General features: G+C 40.5%; 3 protein-coding genes and 1 long non-coding RNA gene across 8 annotated transcripts in view; 3 read left to right on the forward strand and 1 right to left on the reverse strand.

The window, feature by feature from the left end:
• Nucleotides 1-638: 638 nt before the first annotated feature.
• On the forward strand, nt 639-3,294 carry LOC144898209 (uncharacterized). Of its 2 annotated transcripts, XM_078789196.1 has the most exons (6): nt 659-787; nt 1,670-1,807; nt 1,913-2,088; nt 2,221-2,357; nt 2,617-2,710; nt 2,803-3,294. In XM_078789196.1, the coding sequence occupies exons 3-6, from the start codon at nt 1,957-1,959 to the stop codon at nt 3,175-3,177; spliced, it is 738 nt and encodes a 245-aa protein (XP_078645322.1). In that variant the 5' UTR covers nt 659-787; nt 1,670-1,807; nt 1,913-1,956; the 3' UTR covers nt 3,178-3,294. The 2 variants fall into 2 exon arrangements, with proteins under 2 accessions (XP_078645320.1, XP_078645322.1); XM_078789194.1 differs by lacking the exon at nt 1,670-1,807 and having other exon boundaries at nt 639-787.
• Nucleotides 3,295-3,752: 458 nt separating this feature from the next.
• On the forward strand, nt 3,753-8,405 carry LOC144898210 (uncharacterized). Its single transcript, XR_013627100.1, has 4 exons — nt 3,753-3,874; nt 4,044-6,951; nt 7,028-7,563; nt 7,804-8,405. It is a non-coding gene; the product is annotated as an uncharacterized LOC144898210 (long non-coding RNA).
• map2k1 (mitogen-activated protein kinase kinase 1) lies at nt 4,124-9,692 on the reverse strand. Of its 3 annotated transcripts, none has more exons than XM_078789190.1 (11): nt 9,432-9,692; nt 7,235-7,445; nt 7,012-7,194; nt 6,855-6,932; nt 6,661-6,712; nt 5,444-5,568; nt 4,939-5,137; nt 4,808-4,872; nt 4,661-4,719; nt 4,547-4,592; nt 4,124-4,478 (listed from the first exon to the last, which is right to left on the reverse strand). In XM_078789190.1, exons 1-11 carry the CDS (start codon nt 9,512-9,514, stop codon nt 4,365-4,367), a joined length of 1,215 nt encoding a protein of 404 aa, XP_078645316.1. In that variant the 5' UTR covers nt 9,515-9,692; the 3' UTR covers nt 4,124-4,364. The 3 variants fall into 3 exon arrangements, with proteins under 3 accessions (XP_078645316.1, XP_057932519.2, XP_078645313.1); XM_058076536.2 differs by having other exon boundaries at nt 4,125-4,478; nt 7,012-7,158; nt 9,432-9,690; XM_078789187.1 differs by lacking the exon at nt 9,432-9,692 and adding an exon at nt 7,837-7,958 and having other exon boundaries at nt 4,125-4,478; nt 7,012-7,158.
• An 8,073-nt stretch (nt 9,693-17,765) lies between these two features.
• megf11 (multiple EGF-like-domains 11) overlaps nt 17,766-21,624 on the forward strand; it is a 93,340-nt gene continuing 89,481 nt past the window's right edge. For both annotated transcript variants that reach the window (XM_058076524.2, XM_078789207.1), the window contains exons 1-2: nt 17,766-17,794; nt 18,224-18,420. The gene's annotated coding sequence lies outside the window, so the exon portion shown is untranslated. The remainder of the gene's footprint in view (nt 17,795-18,223; nt 18,421-21,624) is intronic.

Genomic DNA, 21,624 nt, shown 5'->3' on the forward strand with positions numbered 1-21,624 from the left:
AGACCTGACATTGTACCGTCATGTTGAATGTTATTTTTGATGTCCATTGTCCGTTTTGAAACTTCTTTTGCAGGCATCGCTGCAGAACCTGAACCAGCTTACTGTAGTTGGGCCTACCACTTTCTCTCAAGGCTACCAAGTAATTATTTTATTTTACCACTAGTCACTATAGCATGGCATGCAAGTCCTGTTGTGATGAGTTTTACTTCATGGTCTGTGTTTCTGACATCTGAAGATAATTAAGTTCTGAGGCTTCTGAGGACCATTGACTCGAGTTGTAAAGTTTGTGTAGTTGAGCTAATAGTCTGTCTCATTTCAGCCTGTCTGCACAAGATGCCCAACCTGGCGAGGCTTTTGAAAAGCGAAATTCCTATACTTGCCTCCACCCAGTAAGTGCTATTTTTTTGTAGCAAATTTTTAGCTTTTGCCAAGTGATGATTTTCCACTTAAGTCCGTGTTTCTGAATCCTGATTATACACAGCAAAATCAAAAGTGTTAGATTTCCAGTGTTGGTGTTGTATGTTAAAAATACAGTGTTAATTTAACACTTGCTTAGTTTAATTCAACTATGTGAGAGTTAATTCCTCAAAAGAGTTGGTGTTAATCCAGGGAGTTAAATCCAAGCAACACTGTTAAGTGTTGATTTTAAAATCAACACTTAACAGTGTTGCTCCCAGAATTCCAACGGATCTGTGACGTGTTTGTCTAAAGGGCGGGACGACTTGGAGACTCGAGCACGGTCAGCAGAGGACGACTTTACCTCCAGACTTCACGGAGTATCTTTTCAGTAAGTATTTTATATGTGTCGATAAGTGTCGCGGAGTCCTGTCTATAGCTCTAACAAGGTAGGCTAAGTCCAATGTTAAGGTTAGCTGTTGTATGCTATTTTTTAAGGGTGCATTAATGTTCCTTTTGCACATCAGTGTTGATGAATATACACAGCTTGCTTAGGCTACACGTTTGGATAACACGGTATATAACTGCACATTTTTTGTAAGAGGTTAAAGCTAGCTAAAATGGTGTAGCACGAGCATGAGGCATCACATTAACAGAATATTCTCTGTCGGAAAATCTGTAGGCCATCGAAGTGCGCTTATGGCAATTAATTAGCTATGGTCTAGTTTCGATGAAAATATCAAGCGATGGAGTAAGGTTAGAGAGCCGGGGCTGGGCCGGGGGGTTGAGCTCCCGCCTGCCCAGAGACTGCTGCTATTGCTAAAAGTCAGGCTAGCTCTGTGAGCCGGGTAGCATGTTGCTGCCTTAGGCCTTAGGCACCGGACCACCACGCCAGCCACACAGAGCTCTGCTCTTACAGGGAGGAGTAGTTTATTTAATTATTTTATTTTATTGTATTTTATTTATTTTTAACTTTTGGGACTTAACAAAAGCTTATTCTTAACGTTAGCTTCTCAATCTAACGTTAGCCGCAGCTAATAAAGTTACCGGAGTCACACACACCCCCCACCCCCCAGCTGCGGCCATAATAATGCTATAATATCTACTGAATTTATGTGATATGTAAATGTCTCATATTATGGAGTTATGTTTATGATAGCTAATGGTAATGCCCTGTGTGCCCTTGATCTAAAATGTTGGGGAAAAGAAGTTTAGAAAATTTCTGTTTATCATAATTTTTCCATTGCTCTAAATTTAATATTTTTTTTATCAGTCATTCATAAGCTAGATCTTCCACTTGAGACTGAGCTGCACTTGACAGATGAATCAGGGACAGAAGTCGATGCAGATGTGTTTGAGGAGCTTTTGCAAGCAGGGAACCTTACTGTTAGGGTGGCAACTAAGTCAACAGGTGAGACTCAGGCTTGTGAGGTCAGGAGTGGATCGTCAATAGAGTATTGTGGAGAACTAATTATTTTTTCATTTTGTGTATACATTTTTCTTTTACTGTTTACAGTTGTGCTTCATCATGATCTTTCATATACTTCGTTGGAGTCACCCATGTCAGACAACTCATCTGTGTCAGTGTCAGAAGACTCCGTGCCAGTATCCTCTGATTCATCTGATGCAACAGTGATTGTTCGGACAAATGGAGGGAAGAGAACCCATGCTGAACGGAAATCGGCAAAAGAGGTCTTAGTTATCAAATATCACACACAAATATATTGTGCAGTAGAACTGTGTCAAACTTTTTTTGTTGTTGGACATAATGATGATCGTGATGGATATAATTGCTAATTTGCTTTATGATTCTTTATGTTTTAGATGGTGAGAGATGCTCTGAAGGACAAACCGGGTGGACAGATTATTTTGGATGAATATGATAAAATGAAAACATTGATGGATAGCACAAGGAGACAGTTGGTAAACCTTCTTGTGGCCGACATGGTTGAAAGTCATGGGTAAGACTTCATTGTTCATATTTATACTTTACAGATTTTTTTTTTAACAGCACACTTATTTTAGAACATTGCATATTAGTAAAGCAACTTATTATTTATTTTCTCCTATGAAAGAGATAAATACTAAATGGCTAAAACATGATACAAAAACTGATTAAAAAAAACTATTTGAAAGAGACTTAAACTCAGTGACACTAACAACAGTAACATTTGTAAGCACTGAAGGAACTGTAGTAGTAATGTCATGTTTATCTTTCAGGAGGAGCCCACCTGTCTCTGTGCGAAGTAAATACGCTTTGGGCATCATCTCTCTGTTTCCCAGCCTCAGAGATCCATACTCAGACAATGGATATGTAAGTTTATAAATGAAAAGCTTGTATATCAATTTATGGAGTAGTAATGTGGTCTGAACTTACTCTACAATTTAATGTTTTTAATATTACAGGAACACTTCTATGACCCACAGAGTGGATCTGGGTACTTGGCCTGGAGGATAAAAACGGTTCAGCGCAACACTGCAGCTCAGTCCCGGAGATCTTCCACCAGCACACCCTACCAGGATAGTCCAAAGAGAAAGAGGGAGGTTCTCTGCACGGATAAGCAGCTGCTTGGTGAGCAGTGTCATGAAGCAATATCCTTTCTGAAACATTCAACTGACGAATCGGATGATCATTTCAGTGCATACTGTATCAATGAGAGAGCAGATTCATTTTCTGTTTTTCCAGTTAAGGAGTTGATTTATTACAGGCCCTATGACAAACAGTTTTCCAATGAGATGTGTGAAAAAACATACATAGTGCCACATTGTCATATTGTGTGAAAAAACATACATAGTGCCACATTGTCATATTGTGTGACCTGTGTTGTGGTTATTGCAAAGCCAGTGCTGTTGTTAATGTGGTGTGCTTGTTTGAAATACAGGTGATTCAAACTGCAACTTGTGTGGTTTTCTTTGTAAATTTTATTGTTGTTGTTGTTATTATCATTATTATTATTATTATTAACAACAATAATGATGATAATAACAACATTATTATTATCATTAATATTAATATTAACATTAACATCAATATTATTATTATTATGAGCAGTAGTAGTAGTATAATATTTAACACTATCCATAGTGTTAGTATAATTTGAATTTTATTCAGTGTTAAAACAACACAATGATAGTGTTAATTTTTGACACTACACACTAGTGTTAGGTAAATTCAACACTGATGGGTGTTAAATTTCAACTATTGAGAGTGTTGATCCAACTCTGTCACAGTGTTAACTGTTTAACACTTTCAAAAGTGTTATTTTAACTCGATTTAGTGTGGACCAATATAGACACTTTCAAAGTGTTGAATTTAACTCCCTAGGAGTTGATTTAACACTTCTGAATTTGCTGTGTATGGAAGTCCTGAGCAGTCTAGCACTGAAGTTGCAATGGTGTAGAATGTCATTCACTAAGTGCTGTTATCTTGTTCCAGCTGTCAGAGCGCTTAAGGATGCAGTAGACTTCCTTCCACCAAGTAAGTGCTGTTTGGTTTTTGTAGCATGTTTTTAGCTTTGCAAAGTGATGATACTCCATTCTAGTCCGTGTTTCTGAATCCTGATTATATGGAATTCCTGAGCAGTCTAGCACTGAAGTTGCGCTCATGTTAGAATGTAATTCACTAAGTACTATTCTCTTCCATCCAGATCGGCAAGACCAACAGCAGATAACTTGGAGGCCTGAAAAGGAGCAACTACTAAAAGGGCGTTTAAATTCAACTGAGTAGTCAAATGTTTTGTATGACAACATTATTCTGGGGGTACATCACATTTAATGCAGTTTTCATTCATTATGAAAATGGCTTTTTAGACAGGCTTTGCAGTACATCCTGAATTATTCGGCCCATGGTTTCACTTGGCATGAAGGAATTGCATTTGGAATATAACAATTGATTGCACTTTCGCCCCCAACACTTGATAAAAATTGTACACAACACATTGAAGGACATGGGCTTAATTGTTGCACGTTCACATTGTTGCCCCATGAGTGGGTGTCCCAGGCTGGTTGAGTCCAATGGTGCTACATAACCAGCCAGCAAAATCAACTTGCTCTGCCTCTGACTGTCTAATGAAAGGATGCACCTGGAAAGAGAAGAGGTAGAGGTAAAGACAGGCATCCAATGAATTAATGGTTTAATGTATTTACCAACCATTAACTGTTTAAGGTCTGCCCTTTCAGCGGGGTTCTTTATCAAACTGCAATATGAAGGAAGCACAGGTGAAGTGGCAGGTTTTTAAAATTAGGTTTGATGTTAATAAATTACCATTTATTGACAAAGTCCTGGAATTCAGAACTGAATAGTCCAGGCAGCTTAGGTGGTGACTGTGGACAGAGACAATAGACAAGCATATTTAATTAAAGCTGGCACAGTCGTGGGGATCCTGATCTATTAACAGGTGTGCAGTCTTACCTCATTGACGATGTAGTCGAGTAATTCAAAGATGGCCATTGGAGGCCTGCTGTCTGATCCGTAAGCTGAAATGTTGAAACTTTGATGAGCACAATAGATTGTGTATCTTAAGGCTTGGGTCTAAAACTCACAGCTGCTAGGCCGGCCGGGATGCCAAGCCTTTGGTGCGGACTCTGCTTGGTTGCCTCCTCCAGTACCAAAAATCAGTTCCAGCTCCTTTGGGTCAGGTGGAGGGATAGGGAAACGTCCAATGGCCATTTCAACCAGGGACAGGCCCATACTCCAAATATCAGACTGAACAGAGTAATGGGTGCCCTGCAAACGCTCCGGCTGCATAATGGGCCACAATTGTCATGTCACACACAATTCGAAAATATACATACAATACACAATGCAACGCCTCTGATGCATTCATGTAATTAATGCACCAAAATGCACTTTGGAAGCTAACAGCTAAAATAGTATGATTCACTATCCCAAAACATTGTATTAATTCCAAATTGTAAACTGCAAAGCTTACTAAGGAAACAGGCCAATTTGAAAGGTCCCTGCCTGACTTGACTTCCCCCGCAGATGGGACCCGGAATTCCTAGCAGCCCCCTGGTTTTGCAGTGTAGGCTGTTCATATTTACTTACAGACATATAGGAGCGTGTGCCTACAAAGGAGTTGGCCATGGAGTCAATGAGCTGTCCGCTAACGCCAAAGTCACACAGCTTGATCTCCCCGCGGGAATTGACCAGTACATTAGAAGGCTTGACATCTGAAAAGAGGGAGGGACTGTGAGCTGGGTGGTGGTGGAGCGATGCCATGTACTGTAAATCTTAGTCAGGGGTTTAAAAAGTGTGAGGCAGCCCTTCTCTACCAAGCGACGCAAGGCTTGAGGTGCAGTAGCTTGTGAGAAAGTGTTTTTCACACGTCAAAGCTAACTTCGCTCATGTTGAAGGCAATATAAATTTACTCCCATCAGAGTAAATCAACTATAAACAAAATATGAAGATCTATTTTTTGGTCACATGGAGTGGTTTCACTTGGTTTATCACCACACTTTGAAAGCCCCTGATTTAAGCTTAAGAGTCATAAGTATTAGTATCTACGTGTAAATAGTTACTCATTTAGAGGTATTCTGCAAAGCAAGTTCAGTGGTTGTGTTGAGTGGAAAATCTGACCTACCTGTTGAGTGACAGTTGCTCACTTTTACAGCAGCTATATTACCTTGGTAACTTTGGTTAAAATCTGCTATGAAAGTGTTGCCGATTCACTGTTTAGCCAATTTAGAGAGGGTCTCTGCATTTATTTAGAACCTACGGAACCCCCGGGGCGGAATGGTTATTTTTTTTCTGGACATTCCCTGAAATCCATCTATAGGGGAGGGCTTTTCAGCTGAGGGAATATGCGTGATGTGTTCACATGAACACCAGAAATAAAACGTAATCTGAAATATTTACACCAATGTTGGTAGACAAATGTCATGTCTATTACAATATTTTCTGGCTGAATTAGTAATCTGAAGCATCATTCAAGTGAGAGAAAAAAATTCCACTAAACGCAACACTGCCATCTAGTGGTCAGAGCGAGATACAGCATTTGGAAACGACATTTAAAGATACACTTGTGGCTCCCTTTTTTTAAAAATGTAAATGAAACTACAAGCCCCCCATTATGAGTGTGCACTGAGAACAAGCAGAGCAGAGAACCGGACATGACAACTTTGGCTGATAACCACCATTGCAGTACTGTTTAGTTCTGTTTGGTTTGGAGAATTTAGGTTTTGTTGAGCTGCGTCTTAAGCACAAAGCATGGGTTTATTGAGCCACTTTTGCAGAATACCCCCTTAAGTAAGTACTGACTTGACCTCTGTGCATGATCTTGTGTTTCTCCCTCAGGTAGGAGAGACCTTTAATGACCTGCAAAAAATATAATTGAAAAGAAATCTTGAGCAGTTAGTTTTGGCCATGTCTCTTTCAGTCTTTACCATATCAATCCCTAGAGATGTTAATTTATGCTTCCATGAGTAAATCCATCCAACCTGTGCAGTACAGTACATACCGCAATGCTGATTTTCCCCAGGATTTGCTCTGGGATCCTTCCAGCCTTTTTAAGCGACTGATCCAAAGATCCACCATCCTAAAAGCCGAAATGAAGGGTAAGAAAACTCAACATTAGAAAAAAATAATTCAAATGTATAAACATGAATATTGTGTACCATGTGCTCCATGCAGATGCTGATTTCTCCATCACTGTAGAAAGCTCCATAGAAGCCCACAATGTATGGAGAGTTGCATTCATGCAGCACCTGAAGCTCCCTAATGATCTGGTTCCTGATTGCAGGTTTGATCTCCAAGTGGATGAGCTGGAAAACGAAAGACAATACAACTACTATAACATCCTTCCTTATGTGTGTGTGGCCCACAAGGGGACTGCTTTACCTTCCTGGCCATAATCAGACCAGAAGGTCTGTGAGACACCTTGAAGACAACTCCTCCATTGCCTGCACCCAGCTCGCATATTTTCTCAAAGTCGTCGTCCTTCAGCTCTCCCACTTTCTGTTTCTGTGTGAGAAAAGCTTCCAGGCGCTTGCGCTGCTGCTCGTCCAATTCCAGCTCCTCAAGCTTCTTCTGCAGGGCCTCCAAGTTTGTTCTTCAAAAGAAATACACAAACCAATGTCACAAAAATGAAGCCACACAATCTTTGGTGTATCTGCTGCTTTAGTAGCCTTCGGGGAGCAATGACAAGCAACCAAATGGACAGAAAGCAGGTAAGAGTCACAGGCTTTGTTTCCATGTTCTCTACCAATCCCAATGTGCTTTTCTTCCTGAAAAGCAGCTGCCATTGCTCCTTGTGCTGCCATGGCAACACAAGAAGCAAATAGGCTGTATTAGTAAATACCACTTTGAGTGCTCTTTGATATGTTTATTAATAATTATATTTGTATTTTGCAGTGCTGCTGACGATTATCTTTGTAAAAGTATAATTGTTTTTTTTTTTTAAACCACAGCAGCCTTGCATCATAACCATGGAGACAGCTTACTGAGTTTAAGTTGGCCTGTGGGCGGGCGTGAGCGTTCTGTGGACAAAAGCTGAAGGTGGAGGAGGACACTGGAGATGCTGCCAGAAATGCGCTCTTCACACAATATGTGGGAGGGACAAAGAGCAGCCACACGCTTGCAGCAGAGGAGGGAAGTGTGCACGATGCAGGCCTCTTGAACTCCACCATCCACACAATGTCCAAGGACATCTGGTATGAAAGCTGAATGAATGAGATGCGGTAGTTGTGCAGCTGTGGTTCTAGTCTTCTCTCCTTTTATTTGGAATATTGCTGCACCACAAAGTATACTTTGGGTACATGAATAATACAATGTTTTGGTGAATTAAGAGACTCTAAATTGTCCATAGGTGTGAATGTGCCCTGTGATTGACAGGTTACTTGTCTATGGTGCACTGTATCCTACAGGTATCTCCTGCCCAAAAATCAGATGGGATAGGCTCTAGCTCAGCTCTGACTCCAAGCAGGATAAGCACAGAATACATAATGTCTGTGCTTCAAAATAAATCTGGTCCTCATTAGCCTTAGTTTACCAAGGTGTAGCGTAAAGCTGTGGGCTTTGGCCTCTGGTTTTCACCATTTATGTGTTCCATCTGGCATGACCTCAGTACCCATCCAACCTGTACGTTGACTGTACAATCTCCAGAGGCCAGTACGGTGCATAAAAAATTGGATGGGCAGTCTTGTGTGCAGGGTTAGAATCTGGTTATTACTGGGCATATACACAGAGCAATAAAAAAACATGCCATCATATTCTGGGTTGGATTGGCCATTGCAAATACAGGCCAAATGAACCCCCAACCAAAATATACCCAAGTATAATGTGGCTAAGGCCAGAGTATACCGACATTAACATTGTGTACTGAATTGATATATGCTAGATGAAATAGCGAATATTTTATTTAAAAATCCTACAACCATGCATGAAACGGCTAGATGGCCTGTGTACAAGAGAAATTAATTTTGGTGCAGATGGGAATCTTAAAAAATGTGCAAATACAAACTAAAGGCAAAATAATGCAGCTCTTGTAGAGCTCATTAGATTGTGTACAAATCATCATTTTGTGTACAAATATGATGGCTGTATTCTTTGCAAGTTCATGCATTTACAAAATAATACAGTTTGTATACATTATCTTGAGATGTTGACACAATGGTAACACGCAAAATTAGATATTCCGCCTCTTTGCCACCTTGCAGCCAAAGCAGCCAGCCTGAGAGATGAGACATGATTATGTAATTCTCATCCAGCATGTTGCTTGGTCGGGTAGTGATAACTAGAGCACAGTGTCACAACTACTCAGCATCTCCATTACTGTGTTTTTTTTGTGGTGGGAGGAGGCTATACATATACACATAACTTCTTCAAGACAAAAAACAAGGTTGCATATCTTTATAATCATAGTGCGAGTGAGGTGTCCTTCACATCCCGAACGCAATTGTTAAGATGACATGAAATCGTAATATAATAGCGATATTCAGACATATTATTATAAGAGGGAGATTGCTGCTATTGCTGTTTATGCATAAAGCAAACCCAAGGGTGTACATATTATGTACAGTCCACTTATGTCACTCACTCTGTGGCTCCAGTGCCGTTGATGATGTTCCCATCGGGGATCGGGTTGAGTTGGATCGGCTCCGGCTTCCTTCTCTTCTGCATGTCTCACACAGTAGCCTAATATCTGCAAAGGCTGGAATAATTAGTAGTAATGACCGGCTTTGGGAAGAAAGTGGTGATAAAGTGTTTAAAGAGGAAACTGTGTGCGTTGTCATGGGCTGCTGGAGAGGCAGCAGCACTGAATTTATTCTTAATGGGTGGAGATGAATCATCCGGAAGATGAGACGTCACAAAAATATTTACTCTTGTCTTCCGTGCGTGTCTTAGCGCGCCCTCTGCTGGTGAAGCGATGTATTGCAACCCTAACATTGTCAATGCTTGGGGGGCGCATGCTAAAACTGAATACACAAATATGAAAATGCAACCAGTAACAAACAAAATGCCACATTATAAGGTACACATGCACAACCTAATTTTATCAATACAATGCTTCTATCAAATAATACTAATAATAATTTGTCATTGACACTTCTGATTGACAATGGCAGAGTGCTGTAATTGGAGCTGCTTCTAATATATTGTTAAGAACAGCATAATAATGTACAACATAATGAAGTGTTATACTTCAAGAGGAAATGTTATTTCCTAATTACCAAAGTTAGAATTAGGATAATTGTATATGCTATTGTATTATTTATTATATAGTATTGTCAATGAGCCCTATTTTTTCATGTTTAATAATTAGACTTTTTTTTGATGATACGCACACCAAAATAAAGTAAAAAAAAGTCAAAGTTTCAAACAAAAAGAAGGAATTATGGAATGTGTTGATTTAGTGCAAAGCAGAATATAGTGTGCACCACTTTAGTAAATGACAAACAGGATCTATTTATGGAGGAGCTAATCATTAAAAAGACCTACAGTACAATAATTCAGTGCATATGGTTGGGGACGAAATGCTGGTTGCTTATCCCTCACATGTGGAAATTGGGACTGCTTGTATGAATTTGAATTTCCTTCTCTTGGGGTGCAGTTTTTGTGCCCATTTAACCGTTTGGGTGGTGTAGGCTTAAAGCACCCGTGCACACACTGCCTGTGTAGCATGAAGATTACATATCAAACAGTCTCCAATGGAAACAGGGTGCTGTGACATCTCAACACATTGTCCTGGCACACACAAGGCCGCTGAGACGTGTCTGTTTGACCAAAGCGCAACCTACTGCCAAAATAATCTTTTTCTTCATAAAACAGCACTGACAGACAGCAAGGAAAGATTGGCTGTATCCTGTCTCAGTCTCATGGACATGGAGCTGTATACATTTTCAACGTTGACAAATTGGCTGATGTGCAACCAAGCATAGCAGACCTCTAACACTGCTCTCTCCCACATGGACCATAAAACACTGACGCTCTGAGAGACATTTTATTTTCATTGCATTTAACCTCTGACAATGAAATGTGTTCTTGAGAACTGTGTGATAAAAACATATATATTACTATTACTCCACAGGGTTACTTGCAAGCTTTTGAAATATCATGATTTATCCTCTAGTTTAAATGTAATTGTTAAAACACTGAAAAAACAAGTGGCGAGTGATATATGGGCGGGGGGAAACGTTTGGATAGGTACTTGTATGGCCTGAACTGTGCAGGGCGATGCATATTAATCTGCTGAGGGACAAAAGTGAATTAAATGAAGACACACTGTACACCTAACGGCACTATTTTATTTCAACACATCTTGTTTGGAATCTAGATGAGGCTCACTATGAAGTTATACAGTTAACGTTTTTACAATTCGGCTGCAAAAACCTGCAGAGAAGATCATATAGGATTGTAAATAGTTACTGTAATTGCATCAGGTGTGAATTATGTTGACGCGACTTGGAGAAAAGCCTTCTCCATAAGCTAGATGGGACGACCCACCATAACCAACCTTTTAAGCTATGTGCTTTGTCCACTTTTCTGACCCATAAATGTAGTTAGAATGTTGTATTCCCGTGTTAAATGATGTCAAAGTTTCAGATAATGAGGTTTGTGCATTTGGAAGTGAGCTGTGAAAGAAGTTAGTTTCTGAGAGTTTTTTCTAACACTGGCTCTCTGTGACATCACAGGGTATATGTGCCCTGTGATTGGCTGGCGACCAGTTCAGGGTGTACACCGCCTCTCGCCCGAAGACAGCTGGGATAGGCTCCAGCACCCCCTTGTGGTGATAAGCGGTAGAAAATGAATGAATGAATGATTATTTTTATTTATTTATTTCTTTGTTTATTATTTTGTACTTTTTTTTTGTACTTATTTTGTATTTTGAGCACTTGCTGTTTGTGGCTACTACTTCCGGTATCATGTTTGGTCAGTTAGCCAAAGCTAACAAAACTTGTAAACCTAATGCGGATTTGCTTTTCTTGGTAATGGTTTAATTTCATTTGAACATGCATCAGATTACAATTGAGTGCATCACATAATCAGTTCACAGTTCCACATGTCCAAAAGGAGTAGGAAGAAGCAAAGCTTATTAAATCCTACCCCTCCATCTGGTACTTTTATAATCAGTAGTTGTTACATTTGTTCACTTCCTGCTTTCCTAATATAGTTTAATTATACAGACTTTCTGTACAGAAAAGCCCAAACACAGTTGGTTACATGTATACAGTAGTATAAACTCCAACTTATATTTATCATTATCGTATTTGATCATTTATCATTTGTGAAATGTTTTGATCAAACCCTTAACTTGTTCAAAAAGAGGGGAAAAAAGGCACAAGGAGTCAGTCCAGAACAAACACATACGGGGCAATTGGGATTACCAAGTGCATCATAGAGGCCAAAAACTTCCCCCTCCAAACTTCCCGTTTAACACACTTCAGACGCAGCTGCACTGCCAGTGACAGCAGACGATACATAAAAGAGGCCCCGTGCTGGAGAACCACAACCCGGCGATGTTGTTTGATGCTGCGGATTTGTTGCCTCATCCGCCACTACTTTGTTAGGGGACTTGGGGATTTGTGGTCAGGGATTACGGCGGGCTGCGACGGCCACTTCTGAAGCTGACGATAACAGAAGCTGCACGCTCTGGCTGACAAGAGAAGCCAACATTTAAGGGTCCAAACATACAAATCCAACAACTGAGGCTGGCACAGGATGGGAAAGCTATGAGTGCATGGAGTCAAATAAGGCTGGTGTCTCTGTGCTTGTGTGGGTTCTTTGAGCGTTAGGTTAATTGAAGATGGTAAATGTTGGGTGTTTTATCCTACCTCTCCAGCATCTGTGTTACTGATCAAGATAACTGCTATTGAAGATGAATGGATAGACTTACTAAGTTCTAACCCCAAACAACATCCATCCATTTTCTATACTGCATGTCCTCATTAGTGTCGCAGGTGAGCTGGAGCCTATCCCGGGTGATGTAGGGGTGAGAGGCTGAGAACCAGCCATTCCCACTCACATTCATATTGTCACAGAGTTGGAGCCGAAACCAGTCCGGCTGCGCGGAAGTCAGCCGAATGACCCACTATCAGTGACCCACAGCAGCACATTAATGTTATCATTATGATTTATATCCCTGTCAATTCAGAGGATGGTGGGCAGACTCTTTTATTGGCTCTGCTGAAAGCCAGAGATATTGTTTAGTTATTATTTTGCCGTGTGAATGTTTGCACTCTTTTTTGTAATAACTGGTAATACTAAATATTTAGTATTTTATTGTATGATTATTATATTCTGCTCAATACAGTACATCCGTAAAAAGTAGATCTGTATGAACTACTGTGCATATATACTGTATAGCACCTTTTGATTCTCCCACTTTCAAGGTTCACATCAACCACACGATGATGGTGAGCCAATGATGACACCACAAGAGGAGCTATACGTGGTTAACCCTCTTGCCCAAGGACACTTGGACTGAACAGAAAGAAGGGAACAGCTGCAACCTCCAAGTCGAGCCCCAGTGTCCACCAAAACAGTGAGTTTGCAAAATACACTCCACAAGAAATAGCAATAGACACCCATGAGTGGATAGAGTCACAGAGGCCTGTTTTATTATGCTCTTTATTATGCTGCTTATTAGGAGATACTGTACGTGCAGTGACTATGGTGGTCTTGCAAGAACTGGAATGTGCTCAAGAATTGTTCAGAAATCCTCATGCATCGCTAAATGGTGACATCGCATGCGGGTTGCTCCCTATTTGTGAATAGCTGGACATGATATTATGTATGGTGTGATTGGTGTGACGAAAATAGGCTTGTTGGATTATCGCAGTGACGTTACAAGTTAATTTATGTCAGTACAGACAGAAGTGACACTCCTCAAAATATGTCAAACTGATCCCCTCCTTGTCAGAAAGCAATGTTCTGCAATCATATAGAAACCCCACTGCAACAGTATTGCCATCGATAATGTGCACCTGTTTATTGTCTCCAGTCTATGCCCGTCCATACCTTAGCGCCGTGAGCCCTTATGACATTAGCAAAGCAGATTAAACTTCAAAGCATAACAGCATCAAAGGTGCGCACACTGTTGTGCGGTGCAGATCAGGCTCCGGCAGATGTACGTTACAATGTAATCATGCATTTTATTCGCCATATATATATGGGCAGACAAACCTGGATTTAAGTCAGCAATAGGTAAGAGCCTATTGGATAATTGCAAGTGTGATTATGAAAGTTAAGAACATTATTTAGCCGCAGTGAGTAGCTTTTCATTTGGTAAACAACCAGGTTGAAAGTGGCATGGAGCAAGTATGAGAAAACATCTTTGTATACCATCGCCAAAGCTAGTAAATGCGGTCCGAACAGACTACAGTGGAAACACGGTTCTCAAACGCCCCAATTCTGATGACTTTGGACTCAGCGACTTGCATCTCAACTTGGGTTTGACATCAATGTGCTGGGATTTAACTCTGACTTTAGTCTGATGACTTGTAAAGATTTTCAGTGAGTTGAGTAATTGAGTAATTAGTTATATCATTTTCATCAAGATATCAAATTTCCCCACAAAATTAACATGGAGAGTGGGAGAAAATTATTCACATGCTTATGCACCCCCTCACAACGTTAATTAGGTAAAATGAATAGTGGTTAGCATGCAGGCCACACAGCTAGGAGACGCGGGTTCGATTCTGTGTGGAGTTTGCATGTTCTCCGGTTTCCTCCCACATTCCAAAAACATGCTAGGTTAGTTGGCGACTCTAAATTGTCCATAGGTATGAATGTGAGTGTGAATGGTTGTTTGTCTATATGTGCCCTGTGATTGGCTGGCGACCAGTCTAGGGTGTACCCCGCTTCTCGCCCGAAGACAGCTGGGATAGGCTCCAGTATGCCTACAACCCTCATGAGGATAAGTCTTAACGTCTTCGAAGTTAATCTGTTGTTGTACTGGTTTGCACTGACGAGATCCTGAATGGTAAGCTGGCACTCTTTTTCTGAGTTTTCTGATTTAATTTACAGTATTTAAAAATGCATTCATAGTATTTGTCAAATTTATGAAATTGTTACATCCTTAAAAAGCAGTCCTTATGACTTGTAAGGGCAAGTCAATGACTTGGGCATTGACTCAACCTGAGTTGTCTTTTGACTTGACACTTACACTGACTTTCTCCCATCTCTGGTCTTTGTTGCAAAATGTGGCTGTTAGCCTGCTCTCAACTCTCATTGTACCCCAGCTCTGTTACCACTCCATGACCGGCTGACTCTGATTGAGTACGGCTCCAAAATAACTCACCATGGGGCCAAAGTAAGTTGCAAGTACAAGCACTTCGATGTGGTTCTCTCCTCCCCTCCACCCTCTCCAATCCTCACTGGTCCTTGCGAACAAGAGACAAGGTAAAGTGATGTTAAATGTTCATTTCATCCCTTTCATTTGTAATTTATATGCATTCTGCATTGTTTTGTACATGTACAACTAGAATTAAAACTATATTAAAAGTAATTATATTCAAAGTATTTAGTTGTTTTTTATTTGTATTGACCAGATTAATTGGATTTAGGTTTTTATTTTCATTTTTCAGATAAATAACAAAAATGTAGGTACTATTTCATGAGAATGTGACAGTGAATCTCAAAGGTATATTTGTAAAGTCAGCTGGAGAGCTCCTGTATGTGTTTTGTTTGCATTTTCTAACCAGAAATATTGAATTTATAATTTTGTTCTTTTAAATTACCCTTCATCAAATTTCCTTATTACTCCAGCAGTCCAATCGCCACATTTCTTTTGTATAGTTTTTGTTTGTTTGGTGGCTTTATTCTTTTTTTCCCTGAACCAGGTCTTTCTACATGAATAACCACCACTCTGTTAATGAACTGGCAAAAACAAAACAAAACCATCACTCAATATGTTTTCTCCTCAAATGTAGCCCTATTGTTGCAATTCCAAATTATGAACACATCCAAATAAGCAAGTTCAGGTATGAAGACACTTGCCCATGAATATAGTGCAAGTTATTTGCAGTCATTGTAGGATGTTTTGCAACTTACTTAACAGCGGGGAAACAAGACAGAGACCTAGGTCTTCTGTGTTTTGTTGGGAAGTAACAGTCTGTGAACATTGTATAAAAACACACTTTGTGACACTGCTAAGGGGCTGCTGCTTTAATGAGGCTGCAAGAACAGAGGGAAATGGAAAAATAAAATATTTTGGGGGCAATGTAGATTCAGCTATGTGAATAAAAGCATGTAAAAAAAACAATTCAGGGCTGTTGCTCTGCAGCATAAACATACAACACCATATACGGTGAGACAGTAAATTACATGTAAACTACTTTGATGGCGCCCCCTGTGGGTTGTGCCCAAAATACTTTGGAAGACCTGCTAGTTTACCTGTCATACTGATATCCTCAAAGTCGATGTTCTTGAAGTCCGCAGAGTTCATGGGACACTTGTTACTGCACCGGAGATGGAAATACAAAGTTTAAAACCCACAAGACGTTTCAACGGTGGAAAAGCTTACCAATTAAGGTAAGTCATTCTATATTTCTCTTGCTAATATTCTCCATAGTAGCCAGCCTAGTGCTCATGGAAGCTAATACGGTGTGTTCTGACGGTACAATATCTGTTTTGCAATAATAAATCTAAAGCGTCGTCTTTGATACCGGTATTAGTTGCAGTACTTCTGTACTTTTGAGGAGAGCTATTCTTGTAATCTTAGAATAATAGTATTGGGTCTCATTCCAAGGCTATCAGTGTCACTTACTGGCTGGCAAAAATCGTTCTTCTGGCCATTTTTAAAAATCATAGTTATCAAAATACAATACCAGTGAATGTTATTGTTGGGAATATGTCACTTGTCTTTGCTGTGAGTTTATGGCTGCATGTTTTTGAATTTGGTTCCCCCAAAGTTCTGGTTGCAACGTCACAGCCAAGATGGCGTCGGTTCAGAAAACTAACTGGGGGCATATCAAAATTACCACTTCGCAGCATTATAACACAAATGTTTTATTAAGGGAGTACTTTAATTTTGTTGTATTGGTGTAATATAAACATTTTGAGGTGTGGACCAAATTTTGCGCCCTAAAGTAACAAGCCATTTTTGGCAGAGCACGTTGAGCTGGGTGAGAAATTTCAAGTCCATCAGATTTATGTAAACAAACAGCAACATGTGGTGTAGTTTTCATAAATATAATAGCATGGGAAAGTAAGAGTGCATGTTTTGACAAGGTAGAAGACCTCCACAAACAAATCCATGTGGTCATATACTCAAAATACTCATTCATGACTGTATATACACATTGTCCAAGCTTTAAATATTCACCAGGAACAGAACATGTCACCTCCTCTGTGAATCACCACCTTATCGTGGTAGAGGGCCATGAGTGCCCGAGTGATCCGAGGAGCTATGTTGTCTGGGGCTATATGCCTCCGGTAGGGTCTCCCAAGGCAAACAGGTCCAAGGTGACGGGACATACCAAGAGTTATTCAGAAGACCCTTATGAACAAAACCAAGAGGAGGAACCATACCTCGCCCAGATGTGGGGTACTGGAGCCTCACCCGGGCCGTCATCTTTGGGGCCCGGCCGGGCGCAGCTCGAAAAAGCCACACGGGATCTCCCCCTCGTAGACCCACCACCTACAGGGGCAAGCATAAGCGTCTGGTGCATTGTGTGTTGGGTGGCGGTCAAGGGCGGGTGCATGGGCGACCCGGTCTTCGGCAGCCAAATCTCGTTCCCGACTGGGAAAAAGCCCCAGGGCAGGCCTATAGGACACGTTGGAGGGATTATGTCTCACAGCTGGCCTGGGAACGCCTTGGTGTCCTCCTGGTGGAGCTGGAGGAGGTGGCCTGGGACCGGGAAGTCTGGGCTTCCCTACTGAGATGCTGCCCCCGTGTCCCGGACCCGGATAAGCGGAGGAAAATGGATGGATGGATGGAGAACGTGTCACACAGTGCAGGTGAATTTTCAACAATAATATGCATTTTGAATAAAAGCCTCATTCCACCTGATCTAACTTGAGCTTCTTTTGCTGCTTCAGCAGAGAACTGAGGAGTTTACTCTTGCAGAAAAGCATTTTCTGTGATTATGATAATTAAGCTTTTCCAGCCAATTTAGCCGGTGTTCCTTCACATTGTATTGAATGTTGATGCCATGTGGTCAATGGGCAAAATCAATTCAACAAACGGTAATCCATTCTCTATGGTAGAGCAGTCATGCCTTACAAATGTCCACAGAAACATTGCAGGCTTTAAATGAGGTCTAGTATGTACTATATGAGGCTGTGTGTTGTAGAAAAAACATATATGGGTGGTGGTAGGAGGCGTGGCCTAGTCATCGGTGCGCATGACGTCACCCTAGTTTAAAGTGCGCCGCGCTTCTGCCACAGATCAGCTGCGGAGGCGAGAGGAGGGAGGCGAGCGGTTCGGCATCCAGTGACCGGGGTCGGCTTCAACTCCATCCGAGCACCCGATTGAACCATGTTGAGCTTTCACTTGACTATGGAAGACTGTGACACATCTTGGAGGCGGACATATCTGTTTGTGGAAGGAGACAACTTTGCATTTGAGGTGGCATCATTTAAAGGTGAGTTTGTTTTTCATTAACTGTGGGAAAATGCCGGCTTAATTGACAAAGATGCAGAATATTGTGATTGCTTATGTTTTATTTTGTTGCGTGTGTTGTCGAGGCGGCTGCAAGTTGGGGTGTAGTCGGATTTTTTTTGTGTCATTTGGCAAGCTGTTGGCTGGTGGATGTGACAAATTGGGCTTTCTATTTAATTGGGCTGTTGGCGAGTCTATCCTATGGAAATATGCATTGTGTGCCAAAAAAAAGGTCTGGATCAGCCAGGAGAGCTTTTCAATTTACTGCAAACATGTATTGTACATGGCTTCTGTGCTCCGATAAAACTATTAGATACATGATAAATGCTTGCGAATGAACGGCAAGTGCATCAGTGCAGGTTTTGTTTAAGTCCAGCATAATAATGTCTCATTTTCTAACGTGTTTGCCTTTAAACGTGCACTTTAAACCCAATGTCAAAATGTCTCTTTCTCTTAGTTTATTATTCATTTTTAATGAAGGCTTGATATAAAGTTCTGTCCTTCACACAGAATGAGGACGACAAATCCAGCAGCAGCAGCAGTAGAATAAAGATCGCATGTCATGTCACTAGTAGGCCACTAGATGGCAGTGGGTTGCAAGATAGCGCAGCTGATTAAACTTAGATTAGTCACTTCATTACTGCATTGTGGGGAAATAAACAACAAAAAGCCATTTTGTGAAAACATTGTCCCCCCCCCCCCCCCCCCGCTACAATCAAATAACGGACGGAAACACACATTGGAAACAAATGGCTGTGTAGCTGTTATGCACTATTAGTGCTGCATACATTACATTGTAGCCACAGCTCTGCATGGCTTCCTCGCATTACAGTAGTCATTAATCATAATTGCACGCTGGCATTACATTATATCAGTGTAAGTTTGGATTCTTTTTAATGCATTGATGCTTGAAAGATGAATTAGTTTTATACATTTTGTGGCACATGGTTTTGCTTTATTTTATAATATAGAACATCAAACTCACATACTTTTAATAAAAATAGAGCATAAAAATATAAATATAAAATGAAAAAATAAATGGTATCATTAATCCTTTCCAGCCAAGAAAATGTCTAATCTTTTGTTATATAATGTGAAATTAAACTGTGAGTTTAGAATATTTTCATTGTATTTATTTATTATATTATTATGATATATTTAGATTTGTCTTACACATATTTTGCAAAACTATGAAATTAATAGTAATATTTTTGAACAGAAACAATCATATTGTATTTTTCCCCTTTTAAGTATATTTAATTTAATTAACATATTTTATCATTGTTTTTTATTTTTAGACCTGTTTGCAGGCCATGTCACAATGCAAGCATACAATAGAACAAAAAAAATACAATTAATCTTTAATAAGAACTGGGCATTTGTTGAATTTGAACATGTTTCACAAGTTTCCTCATTTTATAAGCTATCACAGAAGTAGTCGATCATTCAAGGGTACAACAATACATACTTTACCTTGCCTTAGAAATAAATGAGTGCTGATGAATAAACATACGAAGAGGACACCCAAAATGTGCTCACAGTGCTCCTTGTTTGGATGCTTCCATTGAGTATTCAGTTAAAAAGTGTTAATGTGCCATTTTAACACGACATGCATTGAATTCATCTTCATGCTGATTTGAATCTGTACATGCTCAGTATTCATTCATTAAAAGAATGCACAAACAGGGCGGCACGCTGGCAATGTGTCTGAATGTCGGCGTATGCCGTGCACTAATGATTCATTGTGTAAAGTTCACAAGGTCATACCATGACAGCAAGCTCAGCTATATAAAACTTTCTCGTGTGAACACCTCAACAAACTGCATAGTGTTATGATTCAAGGCAGCGTTCTTGTTTTTGTTCAATTCTGTCAGAACATCTCAAAAGCAACTGCGACGGTGACCTTTATTCCGCGAATTAAGCTGTTTTTGTTGCGCGCTGACTGATAGGTGTTATTATTTCAGCACAAGCACTGAGCATTGGGGCAAACACCCTGGAGCAATAACAACCACATTAAGAAAAGTTAATGAAATACACTAAGGTAAAGGCCTGCACTTTGCTTTTTGCATTTTGAGAGGAGATGGAGTGAAAAGCTCACTCGCAGTCTTTCTTCTCTTATGTGTACATATGTTTATGCTACAGGCTGCACTGCTTATTTACACACAAGTTTGTTGAAGTCGTTTCCCCCAGCATGCTGTGCATCACAATGTGTATCAACAACAAAGCGCAAAATTATGCTCAATTTTTAAATGCCACGAGAATCAGCTCCACAGCCAGCATTCTCCTGCTCCTAAAAGTTCTTAGACCATCATCTGCAATTTAAATTCGGCTTTGTTAGCTGTCCCACAGGTCTGACCGTGTCTGCATCTGATTAGGCTTGTATGCATTTAATTAATAATTGTACAATAGCTGGCGGTCATGTTGGTCAGCCAGCACTCTGCAGAGAAACAGATTGCCTTGGCCCGATATGGGGCGAGGAACCCAAACGGTGAACACAGGCAGATTTTGGAGATACAGGAGCTCCGGCGTGGCGCCGTGTTAATCCAGTCTCCCTTAGGTGCAGACCCCCCCTCTTCCCCTGCAGCACTGATGCTTGGCTGTGCACTGATGAATGCACTCATTAGTTTCTCTCTTGTTTAACGACAGCCATGTCCCTTGTGGGAAGATGCTGACTTCTTCCACCTGACACTCTTTGTCTTGCGAGCGGGAACCCTGCTGCTGTGGAGCTTTTTGACTGTCACTTCAACTGAAGGGAACCATGCTGCATTTTTACATGAGCTGTGGAAATGAGCAGCGATAAGAATCCACAGTATGAATGTGTTTGGGATGTGTTGTGCTTTGTTGATAAGGCTATCATCCATCATTAGGTCTGAGCCAGCAAAAATCCTCTCTCATTCAGGATTTTTACGCCTAGTTACCTCACACATGCACGTGCCGATGAGAGACACAGACGTTTTGCAGTAATTAGGGTGGACTTTGAAAATGTAATCAAATGTATTAATTAAATCAATTACACTGTAGTAATATATTAAAGTGATTAAATAGTAGAGCTACACCAAGCAGCCATAACATTGTGACCACCCGTACTCGCTTCTCTTCTAAAAAATCATTTTAAAAAGGGACCTATTATGCTCCCCCCCCCATATTTCTGACCCATAAATGTAGTTAGGATGTTGTATTTGTGTGT

This window comes from Doryrhamphus excisus, linkage group LG1 (genome assembly GCF_037039965.1).
Source record: "Doryrhamphus excisus strain RoL-2023G ecotype Guam linkage group LG1, RoL_Dexc_Guam_v1.1, whole genome shotgun sequence".
Lineage (NCBI taxonomy): Eukaryota > Metazoa > Chordata > Actinopteri > Syngnathiformes > Syngnathidae > Doryrhamphus > Doryrhamphus excisus.

Coding starts and splice junctions, on each gene's coding strand:
- map2k1 (XM_078789190.1), bottom strand. CDS start 9,514: ATGCAGAAGAGAAGGAAGCCGGAGCCGATCCAACTCAACCCGATCCCC. Junction 7,446..9,431: donor AACGGCACTGGAGCCACAGA/GTGAGTGACATA, acceptor TTTCTTTTGAAG/AACAAACTTGGAGGCCCTGC. Junction 6,713..6,854: donor TGGGGAAAATCAGCATTGCG/GTATGTACTGTA, acceptor TATTTTTTGCAG/GTCATTAAAGGTCTCTCCTA.
- LOC144898209 (XM_078789194.1), top strand. CDS start 1,957: ATGTCAGACAACTCATCTGTGTCAGTGTCAGAAGACTCCGTGCCAGTA. Junction 2,089..2,220: donor AACGGAAATCGGCAAAAGAG/GTCTTAGTTATC, acceptor TTTATGTTTTAG/ATGGTGAGAGATGCTCTGAA. Junction 2,358..2,616: donor GACATGGTTGAAAGTCATGG/GTAAGACTTCAT, acceptor TTTATCTTTCAG/GAGGAGCCCACCTGTCTCTG.